Source organism: Cyrtonyx montezumae, unplaced genomic scaffold (assembly GCF_038088225.1).
Source record: "Cyrtonyx montezumae isolate F1298 unplaced genomic scaffold, pur_monq_1.0 scaffold_8, whole genome shotgun sequence".
NCBI classification, from domain to species: domain Eukaryota; kingdom Metazoa; phylum Chordata; class Aves; order Galliformes; family Odontophoridae; genus Cyrtonyx; species Cyrtonyx montezumae.
The window spans coordinates 38,073,472-38,092,329 of NW_027072089.1; the positions used below are offsets into that span (position 1 = coordinate 38,073,472).

At 33.7% G+C, this 18,858-nt stretch overlaps 1 protein-coding gene across 3 annotated transcripts in view; it reads right to left on the reverse strand.

The window, feature by feature from the left end:
- SNTG1 (syntrophin gamma 1) overlaps nucleotides 1-18,858 on the reverse strand; it is a 318,971-nt gene that overhangs the window by 58,568 nt on the left and 241,545 nt on the right. For all 3 annotated transcript variants that reach the window (XM_065753302.1, XM_065753304.1, XM_065753303.1), the window contains one exon: nucleotides 1,952-1,990. In XM_065753302.1, the coding sequence (XP_065609374.1) occupies nucleotides 1,952-1,990 (39 nt within the window). The remainder of the gene's footprint in view (nucleotides 1-1,951; nucleotides 1,991-18,858) is intronic.

Consider the following 18,858-nt stretch of genomic DNA (forward strand, 5'->3'; position numbering starts at 1 on the left):
TTTCAGTTTGACATTTTGGCTGACTTCCTTGAAATGGTTCACAGTAATTCTTTCCAAAGATAGTGATTGATGGTGATGAGAGATCACATTAATTGTAGGCCACACCAGCAGATAGAAAGCTACTCAAGCCAATAAAGTTAGTTGTGCTTTCCACTGGAATTCTAATGAAGAGAAATAAAATGCTCTGTATGTCAAGAGATCAAAACCAGCAAATAACTCTGAATTGATAATAGCCTGGTGGGGCATCATAGTTATTATTTATAATTCTACTCTCCTTCTTTTTTATTTTTTTAGATATTAATAAAAGCACAGACACAAATTCAGAATAAATTGTAATAGTGAAATGTTAAGTGCTTGCTTTTTTTAATTTAATAGGCATTTTGTCATTCCTTTGAGACGGTAACACTTCTTTGCTACTATCAGCAGATGATATTGCATAGACTGTTCTGAAAATGCTTAATAGAATTAACTTTGATGGCTAAATGTTGCAAACAACTTCTTGGTAACATCAGGAAGCAACAGTGAAACAAACATATCTAAAAGTCTATGGAATTGTAGTACAAAGAATTAAAACAACGTGCAAATAAAAATTGTCCTACCTGTTTATTAATTTGTTCTAATTTAATTTATACAATGCATATAAATACTTGTTATTTTATTGTGATTTGTGGACCTTCTGAAGAAGATAAATAAACTAATAAATAAACTTCTGAAGCAAATAAACTAATACTCCCTTTTGCTGTAACACTTAGTAAAATTCCGTATTAATGAAATTGCACCAGAGACATGTAACTCAGATATAATCTTGATTTCCTGACATGTGAGGTGAAAGTACTTCCACTCTTCAAATACATCTTGAAGTCAACTCTGCAGCTCAGTGCTGAACATATTTCTCTTTGCCTACATGGAGACAATTTATTCATCCTGATTAATCTAATTTCTCTGTTTCCCACTATCCCATTCCTTAAAAGACATCTCTGTTACATAACATTTATGAAACACAACACATGGAAACCTAATTATTTCATCTAATTCACTAGACTGGTACTCTGAGATAAGTAGCCCACTACAAAACAGTACCATTTTCATCTGCTGATATGTTGTTTCACAACTCAAAGGCATTATTGTGGTTTGGAATTAAGATCCAAATGAACCTTTGATCACTTTACAGTCTACTCATCGTTAGACTGAAATATTTTGTTTGTGCTTTGTTTGAATGGTTTTCTTAAATATGTGTTGATCCTAATGAGGAGAAGTGATTTCCATTTTCATTTGACCTCTAGCAACTACAGGATTAGAACAGTAATCTAGCCTCCTAACCTCAAGCCATCTAAAGGTTTCCCTTTGACTCAAGGATTCAACCACTCGAGATTCAGCTTGAGAGAAGAGTTGCCATTCTGCTAGCAAAGTATTTTGCAAGAAATCACCTCTGTTTGGGAATTCTACTGCCTTTTCAAGGCACCGCCATGCCTTCCAGTAACATGATACTGACAAAAGGTGAACTTAGAGATAATCAGATAATGCAGCTTGTTCCAAATTTTCCTATGGATATGTTCCTCTACCATTTATATCCATTTTTAAGCTTTCATATAGACAAGAGATTTCTTACATTTTAAAAATAGTAGACAAAAATTGATTAATAATGGGTAATTCTGTTAAGCATAGCAATTACCTCCCTGCTTTTAATAATGAGTGAGATGCAATCTGAAGTGAGTTTGAATAAATGCATTAAACTTAATAGAATTTGAAAAGATTTAGCATGATTTCACTTAACATGAACAGTCCAAACTAATCATGTAAAGAAAAAGCAGCAAGGTACTCTCTACAGAAAACCTACCAAGAAATATGATTATTTTTTTTTTTGCCAAAAATAATGCATAAGCATCACACATTTAAATACAGATGAAATTAGAATTACAAAGGAAAATACCCCAAATTTTATTTTTCTTACCTGCTGGTTTACGGGGAAATTCCTGTTGATTTTTTTAATCTATAAAAATGAATGAAAAAATAGATTAATATCTCAGTCAGTAGAAGAAAAAAAACATATTAGGATTTAGAGACATGTATGAGACACTTCTTTCCAAATTATGTGCGTGAGGAAAGAAAGAAAAGAAAATCTACTGTAGAATAATGATGAAAATCATATGAATAAAGGGACATTACTGTAGTCATTGCATGTCTTACTCCTCTTTTCCAGAAAATAGGAAAGGAGAATACATGCTGAACTAGTTTCTGAATTCTACAACACCACGTACTTCCCCTACTTTCTGAGCAGAAGCTGTAATTGAAACTGAAGCATTTAAGTACAAAATTATTTAGGTCAATTTATTGCCTTCCACCAAGGTAATAAAGGCTTTAAGAAAACACTTTTCCTTAGAGAAAGATGGAAAATTGGTCTGGAAGGTCTTCTGAAGGAACATTTACTTACAATATGCTGCTATCCTAGGTGCAGAATGAAGTGTACAAATTTAGTTTTGATAATTCTTCAAGAAATTTTTATCTTTAGAGCAATAAGAAATACATTAGATAAAATGCGATTAATAACCCAATCCGAGACTGCAGATTCATGAGGAGTTTGCACTTACACTACAGATGACTGATTTCATCTAAATATTAAAGATTGTCAGTCATCTGATTAAAAAGAGTCCAAATACAAGGAGAATTACGCATGGAACATACCCATTCCTGACATTAGTAGAATAATAAAAGTGTTCTTTAATTGTAAAAATATGTCCTGAAAGCTTGAGCAAACCTAGAATGTTTACCATCTGCATTCATTATAGATATATCATTCTTGTATTTTATTTTCTTCTCTTTTATGCCAACTTTTCACAGTTGTTCTGATAGCTATGGTAAATGCGCCAAATACATCTTAAAAATAAAGTTATTAACATCAAGGAATCAATTTTATTGCCAATTGAGTGTTAAAATAACACTCAATTGTTAAGATAAAGGTAGGACATCTGTTTAGAGTAAGAATCTTTAAGAACCTCCACTGAACGCCATCCAGTTTTTACAATATCACAGGCAGGCAATCTGTGAACATCCATTAGAAAGATCTGTTCAACTAGAGCAATAAAAAATCAGGAGGGATACAAGAGGAGACAAAAGTCTCTAAACATTCTGTTCTGAAGAAAACAGAGCTGTTCTGAATACAAGAGTTATGAAAGACATATTTAGGTGAACAAGAAATACCAGCAAAATGGGTGCTAGGGACTTAATTCGAATCAAGTTCAACTCTCTGGAATATAGATTAGGAAGTAAATTCTAAAAATACTGCAGAGAAAGTAGTTTGGGATTTGGTAATCAACTAAAGCTGGGGAGAGGACGACAGTGTTAAAAACAAGGTATCTGCCTCAGACTGTTAAACAGGCAAGTGATGTTGATAAGAGACGAAAAATGGAAAAAACATTTTAGCAGAAGTTATAATACTGATACGAAGAATAATTAATTGGGTTAAAAATGCAAAAAATATAACTAGACAAGTTTCAAAAATTCAAATAGGCAAATGCTTTTTAGGAAATCATAGCTGTAAAATGTACTGGAAAGACAGATGATAAGAAGTGAGATGAGGAGAAGAATTCACTATGGCCATACTCAGATAATTTGTCCATTAGGAATTGACACATATGGATACTGTTAAAATGATGGCTGTAACTATTCTGCAGAAGAAACAAAGAAATTATGTGGGAGATATCACTCCTCAGGATGGTAAATAGATGAGGGGGCTTTGGTTTTAGATGAATACGATAATTTTATTTTGTATTTTATTTTGTACTTTTTAACTGACTTCATCTCAGAGAAAGTTAGTAGAATGTCCCCCACATACTATTGATTTTTTGTTCTATTACCATTGCCCTCTGTTGGAATGCAGCTGATGAAGCTGACAAAAACTGGTTTTTAAGCTTTAAAATTCAGTTGAAACTGAACTGAATTATTCCCTCCTCTGAGAGCTACTATTTTAGACTTTCTTTAAGCAAATAGTATTACAATAACTATTTTCAGTTCCCATAAGAGAATTTCAAAGTACAATCTAAAAAGTGCTATTTATTAGGGGGTTTGACCTTTTTTACACATTTATTTTAATGAAATTTGCTATTCCAATGTAATCACATGATCCTCAAGAGATGATGAGGGAATGTGCCTTTCAATGAGTACATGCAGTTGTAAGGACTCTTAAGGGCAGGATGATCTAAACTTTAGAGTTAAGGATACAGATTCCATTTCTCAATTCTCAGTAATTTAAATTATTATTATTTTTTATTATTTTTTTCTATGTCCTATGCTTCCTTTTGTCTTATTTCCTGAAAAATTATAGCGTAAATGAAGGGTTCATATGTCTACTGAGATAGCAGGAAAAATGTTCAATGATGGCGTAGGTCTTAGGTCCCATAAACAGGCCACTGGAAGAAGCAATAATGTAATAGGTGTTTATCATCAGGACAGAGCGACTGACTGAGACAATTTTCAGTACATACAGAAACCACTAAGAGTGCTGTACAACTAGAATGAGGATGAACCAGCTCCTGCTCAGTATTTCATTGACTTAGATGGTAAATAAGATTTTCCCATACTTTCACATATGATTTGGTCTATCTTTTCCTCGCAATCAGCAGAAGCCATATAACTTTGTAGGTCTCTACATTCATCAGAAATTTTCCATTAAAAATTTATATTATTTTAAATCATGCCGGCCATATATATATGGATTTCCCCAATCAATTTAGGCTTTGCAGCTTTCATTCCAAATTTTTTGCATTTAATGAAAGTGGATTTGCATTAATTAATGGCTCATTAAAATGTAATAACTTTCTCAAGCATTAAAACAACAAGAAAGTGCATGCCAGTAGAATGTTAAGTGATTGCAAACAGGCAGCTAGATCATTAAGAATTGGAGCACTTTGGAAAAAACATGAATCCGTTCTGTGATAATCCAGTGTTAATGGAAGAGAAAGAAAGAGTAAACTGTCAATTAAGAGACAGTAAGCATGATTCAGGAACCCCCTTATGAACAGACTGACAAAGTCCTGAAATAGCAGTCAGATAAAAAAAATGAAGGGAAATGCAACTAAATTTTTTCTACCATTATACACAATATCTGATGGATTTTTGTTCTTGGTCAATATTAGCATGTAAATACTTATGGATTACTTTTCCATACGGAAACTGAAAGTTGACTTTGAATTCTATATATAAGTAGCGGAAGAAAAGACCTCAGATGGTCTTGAGGTCTCATCTGGAAAGTAGCTCTGTAGTTGTACAAGATTCTTTGTTAAATTCTTGTACTGAATATCCCTGAATTAGCCAGTGGTATAAAATAAACAAAAAACTTGTATATTTGGTGAGCTGCTGCTACATGCAGATATTTGATAAATACTGCTACACACAGCATGATTAATAAGACTCAGGAATGCCCCTCCAAAAAATCATCCAACAAACCAACCAACAAACCAAATCAAAACAAAAATACCATACAGACCAGTTAACTATAAATCATTCCTAATAAAGGTCTTACAGTGATGCATAAAAGAGTTAGGTACTATAATAACATATTAAAAAACTGGAGTACGTTAAGCATATCATGAATTTATGGTATACAAGAACACTATCAAAGGAAAAATGGCCATCTTAACAATGATTCAAAACATGCATTTTATCACATCTGTTTAATGCACATCCACATAAAGACAGGTTCATTGATGCATCGAACTATACCACTGCAGCGTATCGTTAAAGAGACATCATTAATAATCAAAAACCAAGGCTGGAAGAGGCTATTATGGTTCCACCAGAAAGCAAAAAAAAAAAAAAAAAAGTATCCTTACTGAATATTTACTAGAAGCATTTTGAACAATTTAAAACTAAAACCATATTAAAATAAATGACCCAGAAGGAGATATGGGTAGCATTATTTTGATGGTGAAATACAACTGGATAACTAAAGTTATTTTTATCCACTTATTACTATTATGTATAGATAATTAGTCACTTATAATACTGACTGCGTTGCAATACAATCATTGAATTATCAGTCACATGAAAAGTAAAAAAAAATTAAAAGGTGAAGCAAAACAACTAGTCACAAAATCATTAAATACATTCCTTGTGGGCACCTCCAGATTATATTTTCATTATATTCACTTTGACAGAGACCACAAAATACCATTTAAACTTCAGAATGTTGTAGGATTAACAGATCATAATGACTGGTTTAGTAGATGACAAAGTGTAAAAGAATCTGTTACATCCTGAACTCATTATGACCTCAAAATGCCAACAACTTGAAACTTCAATATACATACACTTGTCAAAAGAATCAGGTTAAGGCAATGAAAAGAGTAAGGTCTTGAAATAAGAGCACAGTGAAGAAAACATTAGATCATTCTTCCGAAAATCAAGACATTACAGCTGTCCATACAAGAAGGCAAGAAAAATGCTTGAATATACATACTGTTAAAATAAAATATTATTAAATATGTCATTGATCCAGTCAGAAGGGTTTCTGGACCTGGAATAATTTTAGTTTTAATCAAAACTAATATATAGTTTACAAGAGTAAATGTGGTACATCAGATCAGTACACATTAACAAGACTAAGGTAACAAACTAGGTGTTTGTTATGAAACAGGGATGATAAACAACAGGCAACATACAGAAATAATAAGGTTGTTGTTTTTGTCATTTGGAAAGTTATGTCATAAATACAGAAATTCATGTCAGCTAACAATGGAATGAAGTCATGAAAGAAAAAACAAATATAAAAAGGAATAAGCATGGCATATAGTGCTACACTGACACAGAGCTTGAGGTGACGAGACTGGCATTTGATAGGGATGGGCTTAGATAGCTGAGTAGCAGAATTGCATCTCTTGGTCCCTCTGTCCTCCACAGTTGTTACTACAGTTATTACTAGAATTGTTCAGCCTGAAGAAGATGAAGCTTCGGGGAGACCTTATTACAGCCTGTCAATATTTAATGGGAGCTCATAAGAAAGATGGAAAGAGAGTTTTTACAGGGAGTGTAATGACAGCAAAAAGGGTAGATGTTTAAAAGAAAGAGAATAGATTTAGATTGGTCATAAGGAAGAAATTCACGATGAGGGTGTTTAGGCACTGGAACACGTTGCCTAGAGAAGCTGTGAATGTCCTATTCCAGGAGATGTTCAAGGCTAGACTGAATGGAGATTTCAGCAACCTTATCTAATGGGAGGTGTGTTTGTCCATGGTAGGGGGCTAGAATTGGATGATCTTCAAAGGTCTCTTCCAACTCAAACCATTCTGTGAGTATGTTTCTATAAGCAACAGAATATCATTTTTCCAGCAGAAACCAGACTGGTAATATATTGTCAGGAAATGATCTTGCATAGCTCTTCTGTTTTAAAACACCTGATATCATACTTCATGATTTTTTTGAGGAAGTTAAATAAAGTGGATAACTCCCATTTCAGTTTTATTTTGCACTTATAATTAAATTACAAAATAACATTTAGACATTGCAATTGATAAGGTAAGGCTTATACTTCCAGTTTTCATGAAATTCCAAATTAAATGCTTTCTATAATTTCTCTTTCCTAGTATTTCTGAATGCAGTTACAAGCACTGACAATGAATATTTTAATGCTGGTAATGATACAAAATAATAGAAACAAATGGCTGAACTCAGTAGCGAAAACTGTTGAGCAGTTTATAAAGCTCAGTGTCTTATGAGTCAATCTATTTGCAAGGACCACTCCACTGAACACTGAAAGTTTTTCTAATACCTAAACAGACTCTTTCTGGTTGAATGAGAATCACATTCACTACTTCTCATGTAATCCATCACAGAAACAAAGAAGAAACAGCATTCTCCTTGTGTAGCTCTTTTCCAAGTTGAAACATTATTCATTTCGTCAGGCTAAACAGTTCCACATCACCCCTTATTTACTTGCAAGTTCACGCTATTGTCCTCTTTGGTAGCCATGGCACATGTTTTCCTGCATGGGCTGGCTAGCACATTACAACAGCTTCTGATCTCTGTCCACCAACCACCATACGTCTCGTAGTTGCTTCTGATCTGCTTATAGTCACACTGAAATTTGGCAATGCATGTCATGAATAAGTTTCCACAGTTAATCATCTTTTGGCTAGATGGCTTTGTCAGCATCTCTGAGATTTAAACACCTGGGAGACAAAAAGCTTCCTACAATGTTTGGTTCAGTCCCTAGACAGAATTTTTCATCACACCAATGACCAATACATCATTTTCTCATGGGAAGGGAGATTATTAATCTCACAATCTTTCCATCCTGCTGCATTTTCATTTGATTTTTTCTCACTTCTGTCATTAGGATTTAATCTTTAGCTACTATGGGGCAGCAATGTAATGCACCACTGACTAGAAGGAACTGTTCCCCTCTCAAGAAGACAAATAGAAATTTCAGTAAAACGTATGCTCCACTTGGCGCACCTCTCTCCTTAGACTTCTCTGTAGAGAGAAATGCTAACCATAACTCCTAGAAATCCACTTTAACTTTGGAATGAGACAACTGTAGATTGGTTCCTATCTCCAGTTTCTACATCCACTACTAGTAGGTGGTACAAGGAAAAATACTTGATAACTGAATTTATATTCTAACAGTTTGCTCTGTATATGGCATGCTTGCTGGAACTCATTAATTTCCTCCTTCCCTCTTCCCCCCAAAGTCCTTATTCACATTTTTTGAGTTGCTCATTTATTTAGTCAAATGGCTGCATGCCTTTAAGTCTCTCTTGCCAAGTAATGTGACTTGATTAAAAGTGAATGAGAGGCAGTTTGTTGAATTCTGCAGCTAAATCTGGTTTGTTCTCACTCTTGAGATTGAGATCTATCAGCAGGCTTCTGACCTTGCCCCTTTTTACTCTTTAGTTTACAGTTTGCCAAGATTTGCATTTTTTCTCACTTTGGTAGTGATAACATTCACACTTCCTGATTTGTTTTTTTATATGGTAAATAGACAGTAAAACAGTGGAAGAAATGAGGAATTTTATACAACTATATATAACACGAGACAATTATCCTCCTGATAAAATCTAATGCCCTACAGAAATGTAAATTGTGATTTTTAAAATACTGTTAATACTTATACCATGCAGTTCCAAATGTGCTCTTGCAGACACACTTGAATGAATTTCTCAGTTGCCAGTGTCACAGGCAAATGCCATTACCAGAGGTAAAGAAGCTAAAGAATTTTTCTGTAGTCTTTACAGTTATCATACCTTCCATCACCCCACTACCATCCCAAGGTTCAGTTTACTTAAGTTTGATTGGATTAAAAGATAGATTCATACATATAACAACATCTAGTCTTTGTTGAACTACATTACACTGCACTTATCTGTCTAAAGGAATTAAACACTTATATTCTCTTGGAACTTTTAGGAAGAAAAGCAATATTTCTGAAAAAATTTGGCTGACATCACCAGCTATTAATCTGTTTGCAAGAAAGATAAATATCACTTGCTATTATGTTATTCAAATCATTTGTTTCACACAATAGGAAAGAATTGTAGAGACACTAGATTCAAGTGATAATGAACTACCTAAATTTGATGCTAAATATATAATTAAATATTTCCCTATGTGACTGTAAGATCACATAGGAAAATTTTCAGTGTTCACTTTTTGCTGGAAGTTCACAATTCATCTTCTTAAATAATCATTTTAAATTTCACTTGAAACTGCAAAACTAATTTCACATTTTTAGTTTTAAAATATTGTGTAAAATGCTTCTAATCATTCCTTTACTCACAGTAAGATCCAGTGTACTATGCACTTACTATATTAACTAAATTCATATTTGTATGAAACTATACTCTGCGCTGGTTTTCAATGACAAAGTCCTTTACAATAATACTTGTTCATTGTTTTGCATAGGAAAGATTGGACCTCTTTCTCTCAAAAAACTACAGAGCCATTAGCTTGAGAAATCCTGAATTCAGTTCACTTCTGAAGAATGCAGTTGTTCCTACTAAACTCCAATTCCATCCCATAAGAATTCAAAAATCCACATGTTATCATGAAATATGATGCAAAATTGGGAAATTTATGAAGCATTTTAAGAAGCTTCTGAAAAGCAACGTTTAAATACTGAGCAATAACGGTCACATTCAAGAGCTGCAGACCTGTGTGACTATAACTGAAAGGCAGACCAATGGGTAGAATATGTTGAAGCACCAAAAAGAATTCAGTACTTGAAATCTGGGGGAAACCACACAATCTTCAAGTTCAGACTTTTAATTAAATTATTTATTTTAAAGAAGCCTTTTAAAAACTTAACTACATTTGCAGACCATTTCAGTTTTGACAGCAGTAATTTTTAATTATAGTGGAATTTTTAATAACATTAGAAATCGATGGTGTATTTTTTTTCCTTTTTGGATATCATCTTATAATCCTCAGATAGGAAGAATTTTGAATAGTTAAAAATCAAAAGAATTATCCTCATCATCTTGAGAATTATCAGTACCTTGGAATTATCAACAACTGTGACCATCACTGAAGATAAAACAATAAAATTTAAAGATAAGTTTTGCCTTAGTGTGAATTTCAGGCTTACCCATGAAAATACTATGAACTTTTATTGGATTTCACCGCATAGTATTAAGATAAATGTGGTCTTTTAAAACCACTTTTTCCAACAGAAAACAAAGGAGAAAAAAAGCAAAACAATTTTCTAATCCATTTAAAATGACATATTTGTACATGAGTGAGAATTGTCACATGATCTATAAAGTTCAAGAAACATTTTTAAAATCTTTCATTGAAAGTGCATCTGTCTCCACAGATTTCAGAACAGCATCTCACTACTTAATTACATTTCTGCTGTAAAAGAGATTGTGTACATGAAAGTATAGATTTTTTTCTTAATATCAATAGTTCTTGTTGTCCAAATGACAACAAGATTTCATAAATTGATAAATGTAAACAGCATTTCACCTTTTCAAGATATCAATAGATCAACATTAAAATGTACTATTAAAGAAGGAATCATCCTTATGACACTGAAAACAAGTTACTGGAATAAATTAAATAATTTTTTTTAGAACACATTTTCTATTGCATTGAAGTTATTAACAACTTTGGACTTTAATTTTGCTGAAAGAAAAAAAAAAACAACACATGACATACACTTGTTTACTACTGCATTTTAGTTAAAATACAGAAATTATTCAGTGAAGGTATAATGTAATGGTCCATGACAAAAATGTCATGAGTAGAACAAAAAGCTACAATTTACAATACATGAAATACATATGCCAACCTGCAAGAAAAATGGATATTGTACAGTGAGTAGAATTGTGTGTTTACACTGTTATTTATTGCCACTGTGTGAGATGTAGCTGCATAAATTTCACATTATTATAATTACATTTAATAATATATATCACAATGGTGCATTATTTTAAAAGTTTAGAAGAAACAAACTAAATATCTGAATAATATCACTGAAGGAACAAGCTGCTTGTGAGAGTACAGTCATAAAACCCATAATGAAAAAATAATCCCAAAGCTGAATGAAGGCAACAATTCATATATCAAATACAGAATTACTCTTTCACTATGACTGCTAACGGTACTTAAGAATTGTCATGTGGGTGTTAATACACACAATACAAAAAGCAAGATTTACTTTCAAGCTACATACAACTGAAAAATTAGAAATGAAATGAAGTCAACACTATATAGACAGGATTTATCCCAGAAGCTGTTTTTATTGTATGTTCTAAACCATACAGAATCTATCATGTCTATTTTAACATTTCTTTATTTGATCTAGAAAATTTCTGTACTCAGCAAATTGATTTTGAATATAATTTCAATCCTTTGCAGCTTTAGTCTAATGTAAATAGGACACAGTTAAAAAACGTGTTCTTATTCCTAAAATATTTTTTTATTTCTAGCTTGAATTATAAAGATTACGGTCATTTAGAACTCTTCTCATTAATGTGTAACTTGTTCCGTTTGATCTCTAATCCATTGCAATTTTATTCAAGACTGTCACAAATGGTAACAGTTGTCTGATTACAACATTTTACATGTACAATGTACAATGTACAAAATGTACAATTTACATTTTGAGTAAATTCTGATCCAAAAGATCATTAAATACTTTGACTGTCTTTACACTATCTACCAATTTTCAGTATGTAGTGAACCAGCCCTTTCTTTGTCTTCTCTTTCAACACTAGTGTATGCCAAAACTATTTCTTTTCAACCTTTCTGCTTTCCTTTCAATCTAATCTATTCTAGTGCTACCACCTTTCCAGATCTGCATACTTCTGCTATACTCCCTGAGCCTACTCTGAGTAACAAGTTAGTTCTCAACTCTTTCCTGTGTTTCAGGTTAACAAAAAAGTCATCATTTAGCCAAGACATTCCTTCATGCATTTTCTTTCAGTGGAATAGGGGAGTTTGGATGCTACTAATCAAAAGTAATACAACTCATTGATTTATGCTTATACAAATATTCACATGTGAAAATGTTAAAAAAATATATCTTTATTAGTGATAACACTCTATTGGTAGTAGTAAACAGATCAACAGGGACAACTGATAGAAAGAACTGCTAAGCTGCAGACAGACTGATGAAAGAGTGGCAGTACTGAAAATAATTCTATTACAATCTTACTTTTCTTACATTTTAGTGACTAGAAAAGAAGACAGCAAACTTTCAAGCTGAAAGGTTTTTGTTTTGGAGATAATGGTTTCTCAGCTAATCAAATCAAGAATTAAAAACATGCCTTGGATTTGTAATTGTTCTAATCAGATAAAAGTGACATTGCCAGTTGAGAATTTCTTTCTAACATTTGCTGATGAAATGGCCATGAAGCAGTATGCCTTTTAAGTCATACCAGAATAATGAATGAATGGTGTAATAATCAGGAGCGAGAGGGAAATTTCTGTGAGATTAATTTTAGGGTTGAAAAAAGTTTTAAGAATAACATTCACAAACTGTAATTCGTTCTATGAATTTACAAAGGTAATGAGAAATGAGTTTTGCGTCAAATGACTAAAGAGAAGTCTGTCAGCTATAATTCCTTCAAGCTAGGTTTGACCTACAATCTAACCAGCTAAGTGAATAGCAACTTAATTTACAGGTAGGACCATCTGCAAGCCTTAGGGAGTTCTAGTTGCTACCCAAATCCAGGGACTGTTCTCTTTTTATGCAAATTTCATGCTATAACTTTCTGCTCATTAGATTTTGCGATGAAAATGCTATTTATGGTTACTGTTTGGTAAATGAATGTGCTAATCTCCCTCCTACTGCAAGAGGAGCAATTTTAATTAGGGTGCAGGTATATTTCACAAATATATTGTTTTCAGTGAAACTGATGGAGATGACATCAAAGTTATACTCTCACGTAACCTGAAAAAATGATCATTTTGAAACAGGTTCTAAGAAAACAACTTTTAGAATTCTGATGTATTTTAAAATTTATAGATTGTTTGTACAGTGATATCAAGATCCATTTATGTTAACCTAATGCAAAATATAACAATTCTAATATTAAACATGCATACAGACTACAATTTATCAATTATTTAAAGACGAACTGCAAAAAAAAAAAAAAAAAAATTATTTCCACAACTCCACAGGGACTGTCGAGTTAGCCTAAGGATATATTTTTTCCTCTGAAACACCCTACATATGATGGTAAAATTAAATCACCTTTAAAATATTCCTTCTGCTACAAGACAAGACAAATATTTAAAAAGAATGCATATGCTAGCAAAATATATTTTTGTGAGTAGTTTCAGCCTTGTAAAGAACAAAATGACTGCATCATATACAAGTATGTAGAACTGAATGACAGTGCTCACTGCTAAAAGCTCAAACATCTATGCTCAGTTTTATATCAGTATCATCACTGCTCAGTTTTATAGAATCTATTAATTATAATGCTAATTTCTTTCAAGATTTGTTTCTTATTTGCATTTGCATTTCTCCTCAAAATAAGAAACTTCATGAGTAGCTTTGCAGACATCTAAAGTATCTCAGGAAAACTCATGAGGAGAAAAATAATTAATTAATCTTAAATTACTTGACAGAAATTACTAATAAGATCAGTACAGGGAAAAAAAAAAGAACTTGAAAGAGTAAAATGGGTGTCTGAATGTCAGTGGACATTTCCAATAAAATCAACTTACTAAAAGTTTAGAGCATTAAACTTTTCATTTATATTTAATTCTAAGGAGAATATAGATTATTCTGCCATTCTGAGTCCTTGATATTTTAATCATCTCTTCCACAACCTGGGACCCTCCATTTATCTTTTCCAAAGTGCAATACTACCAAAGATTCACTTGATAGCAATGCTTAAGCCTGAGGCAGCCTAGCCAGTGGGCAGGGAGCCAAGCTTGTCAGGTTCCAGCATTTCAGTATTTCTGACTTATGCCATCTTGGTTTTCAGAGAGGGATGACTATTGGGAAGTGGTGATTCTTTACAGAAAATTATAAAAACAAAAACTAAAAACAAAAAACATGTATCTATCTCTCTGTCTATCTATTTATCTATCTACCTGACCTACCTTCTAAAAAATGTTTCCTGTTCATCAGTAACTGAGCAAGGAAGAACACATTCATATCCTCATGGTCCCTTACAGACAGCTTACATAAATTAGTAAAAAAATAAAATAAAATAATATATGGTATAATCTGGAGTACAGACTTTGTCCAATGTAAAAACAGCTGAGCTCCAGAGCTACACAGTACAGCCAAGGTCGTGATATCTTACCAAAAGTGCAATCACAGTCATGTCCCTTTTTCTATATATCTTCCCAATCCCACATCGAGACGTTCCTTCTTCCTATTTTTATTTATTTTCTCGCTATGGGATATGCTTATTCTACCCATAAGAGCATTTTAACTAAGACACTATGAGCCTTTGTACTTCCTTCATTTATTTTTTTCCGTAACAGAATAAGTTTAATATTAGTGGAATGAATATGTACCATGTAGGAGAAATGGAGTATTTTCTTCTTTCTGAGTAGAATTACTAAATCATTAATATAGATATCAGAAGTTCTTCTAAATCTATGTATCAGCTGTAAATTGCTATTCCAATAAAGAAATCTTAAGCACATATATATCTAGAAATTCCCAGTAGAACTCATATTTTCCCCAACCTCTGCACCTGTACAGAGGTAGGGAAAGCAGCAACCAAAATTAATGGAAAGTAAATCAGGAAAAATAAAATGAATATTTTTATTTATACTCTACTTAGCAATGACTCAGTCTATAGCTTAAAAAGAAAGGCAAGCTTTCACAAAAATCTGGCTTTCCCAGAGCAGTGAGAGATATTTTGATAGTTTTAAATTAGGAAGCCTCAGTACTCCAAAATAAGGGAGTACATTTCCCCTCCATGTCAGAGAAGCATTTTGATCTCAAAATGTGATCAGAATTTTTCTTATTTTTAAATCTTGTATGAATTGCAATGAAAAGCCTAAGACACAGAAGTACTGAGAAAGGCATAGGAGGCTTACGTGACATTCAAAAACAAAAAATGTTCACTTGCTCAGTTGAAGACAACTAACCGAAGCCTGACTTTTCTGCTTTCCCTTTTATAGCAAACACAACTGAAGAAGTTTGCACTTACTTCTCTCTTCCTCCCTGTAAACCCATTTTTAATGCAGAATTGTTCTGTTAATGATACCTGCAAAATGTGTTGGGATAAAAAACCTGCAAAAATAAAAGCAGTGGCATAGTATAGAGAGTGAAGTGTCTGCCCATTTTGGTTATGATAAATTCTGAAGAGAGGAACCTGAGTGTCCTAGTGGATGACAGGCTAGCCATAACCCAGCAGTGTGCCCTGGTGGACAAGAAGGCCAATGGGATCCTGGGTAGCATTAAAAAGAGCGTGGCCAGCAGACTGAGAGAGATGGATCCTCCCCATCTACTCTACCCTGGTGAGGCCTCACCTGGAGTATTGTGTCCAGTTCTGATCTCCCTGGTAGAAAAAAGACAGGGATCTCTCCTGGAAAGAGTTCAGCGGAAAGCTACAAAGATGATAAAGGGCATGGAACACCACTCTTATGAGGAAAGGTTGGGAGACCTGGGTCTGTTCAGCCTTGAAAAAAGAAGACTCAGAGGGGAACTGATCCATGTCTACAGGTATCTAAGGAGCAGAAGGCAAAGGGATGAGGCTGGACTCTTCTCAGCAATGAATGGTGATAGGACAAGGGGAAGTGGCCACAAACTGATGCATAGGAAGTTCTGAACAAATGTGCATGGGAACTTTCACAGTGAGGGTAACGGAACTCTGTAAGAGGTTTCGCAGAGAGGTTGTGAAATCCCCTTCTCTGAAGATATTCAAGACCTGCCTGAATGCCAACCTGTGCAACCTGGTCTAGAGAGCCTAGTTCATCAGGGGGTTTGGACTGGATGATCTCTAGAGGTCCCTTCCAACTCCTACAGTTCTGTGATTCTGTGATGATAAGTAATATCAGAGTACCCACACATGATGGACTATTTCATTCTCAGGCTGAAGGCTTAGATAAGCATACATATGCAGTACTAAGCAATCCTCCTACATGAGAGATAGTCTGATTGAGAACCATTGTCTAGAAAATCAAACCTTGCTTCCTACAAAATGTATGAGTATGAATTTTATATATAGCTCAATGGATAGCCAAGAGAATACTGTATGAAAAGGGGAGTGGAGCCTCAGCCCTGCACTGTGTCCAGACATCCTTTGGCCAGGGGTCCCTGCACCAGCCCTGCAGGCCAAGTAGCTCAGACAGCTTCTGTCTCTCATGCCAGTGTGACCCTTCCAACCTGTAGACTATTATGTTAAAGTATCCTCTTGCCATTTCTTATTAGAAGTGGGAGAGGTAGCTACTTATTTCAAGGAGATTGAATTACCTTCTGGAGATGTCTGCATTCTTTATATAGTTAATTGGATAGAAGTAAGTGTCTAATTTAGGAGGTATGGTTCACTTTCTTGACATCCTAGTGATGTTTCTTCTCCTATCCATTGACTACATAGGCAGCTTAGGTAGAGAGGATCTTGCCTTTATAAGGAAAAATACATAATAATTTTGAGAGACCATTTAATTTACCCAAATTAGATGGGATTCCTATATTTTTATCTGGTTAATAAAAAATGAGTCTACTTTCTTGGCTTTCCAGCAGCGGTAAAAAAGACCTGATAACATTCCTTCTAAATCTCCTGAAATATGTGAGATCCTGCAGCATATTGACATGATCTCGGACGTATTTCATCTATTTTATTACCTTGCAAAATTAACTTAGGAAGTATACACAATTAAAGCAATATTTTCTGCTAGGCAGAAGTAATAGATTTTGCTTTGGAGACAACTGCTGTAAGTTTGCATGATAATTCACCTTACAAACTTACAAACAATCATTTTCCATACAAACTGGAAGCATATGAAACACAAAAATAAATCACCTCTACATAGATTTGTTTAACACACTCAAACCTACCTCTGAATAGTTTCTCCTAAAAATACTCACTCTATCACTTTACTTAAATGATCACTGTGTTACTGACACAGTGGGCTACAAAAATACTTTTTACTGATCCTCTATGTGTTTTCAGTGCATCATGCTGGACAAGTAGTAGAATATTTTTTAGAAATTAGAAAAATGTTTGCTCTTCTGGAATTTGAAAAGTAGCTTTGCGATAAAAACTGCAATTTATCTTGTTAAAGAGTTAAAGTATTTATCTGCAATGATCTCATATAAGCTCTATGACTATAGATAACTAAGTGCAGGGTTTCATGTGCGTGAAGTTCTTCCACAGATATATTTTAAGTTGAAAATTCAAGCGAACCATTAAGTGGAGACAGGTGAGGTGGACGGGCATTCTTTAACCTCCCAGTTGCCTTGTCATCAGAAGTATTGTAATATTTCCTCATTTTCTGTATCTCAAGACTTGGGACTAGCTTTCCTATCTAAAACTGGAGATCCCATACATATACTTCTGTCATGAATGCTCTCTTGACAGGCTACCCATATGTGACGATTTTCTCATTAGAAACAATCAAACAAACAAATAAATAAATAAATAAGGAATAAATAACTGATTACCTGCATCAAATATAAAAATGTATAGCCATTTTAATATTAATCACATATATTTGATTAATACTATCTGAGACATTATTCTATAAAGCAGAGTATTACAGGTTTTGATTTCCTAACAAAATAAAGCAGCAAAATGTTTTTTGTACATTTGTTACTTCTTTCTTAATATTTTAAAATCTTAAGTTCTGTGCATGTATTTTACTGTTAGGGTGGTGAAACACTGGAACAGGTTGACCAAAGAGGCTGTGGATGCCCCCTCCCTGGCTGGATGGGGCTTTGAGCAGCCTGGTCTAGTGGGAGGTGTCCCTGCTGATAGCAGGGGATTGGAACTAGATGATCTTAAAGGTCCCTTCCAAAGCAAACCATTCTACAAGCCTACGATTTCTGTGTAGATTAACATATATATGTAACACATACGTAACATTAAAGCAGTTAACTTCTTTATTTCCCTTATTCTTAATTATAGGGTTTAATTCTATGACCTCATACTGTTCATTCCCAAATGAAATAACCCTGATCACAATTCAGGATTCTGTGAAGAAAGCTGCATCTCTGTGACCCCTGTTTTTCTTTTTAGCAGAGTTCAAAGTTACAGTGATTAGTAAAATGAAGAAAACACTGTCCTAAAACATTAAAATATTTTTAAAAATATTGAAACAATTGAAAAAACAACAACAACAAAAACCAACAAATTTTACATACGATCACTACAAAAAGAGTTTTAAAATGTAGAAATCCTGCAAGGAAACGAATAGTTTGTTTTCCAGTGCAGCATCAGAGTCCCATAC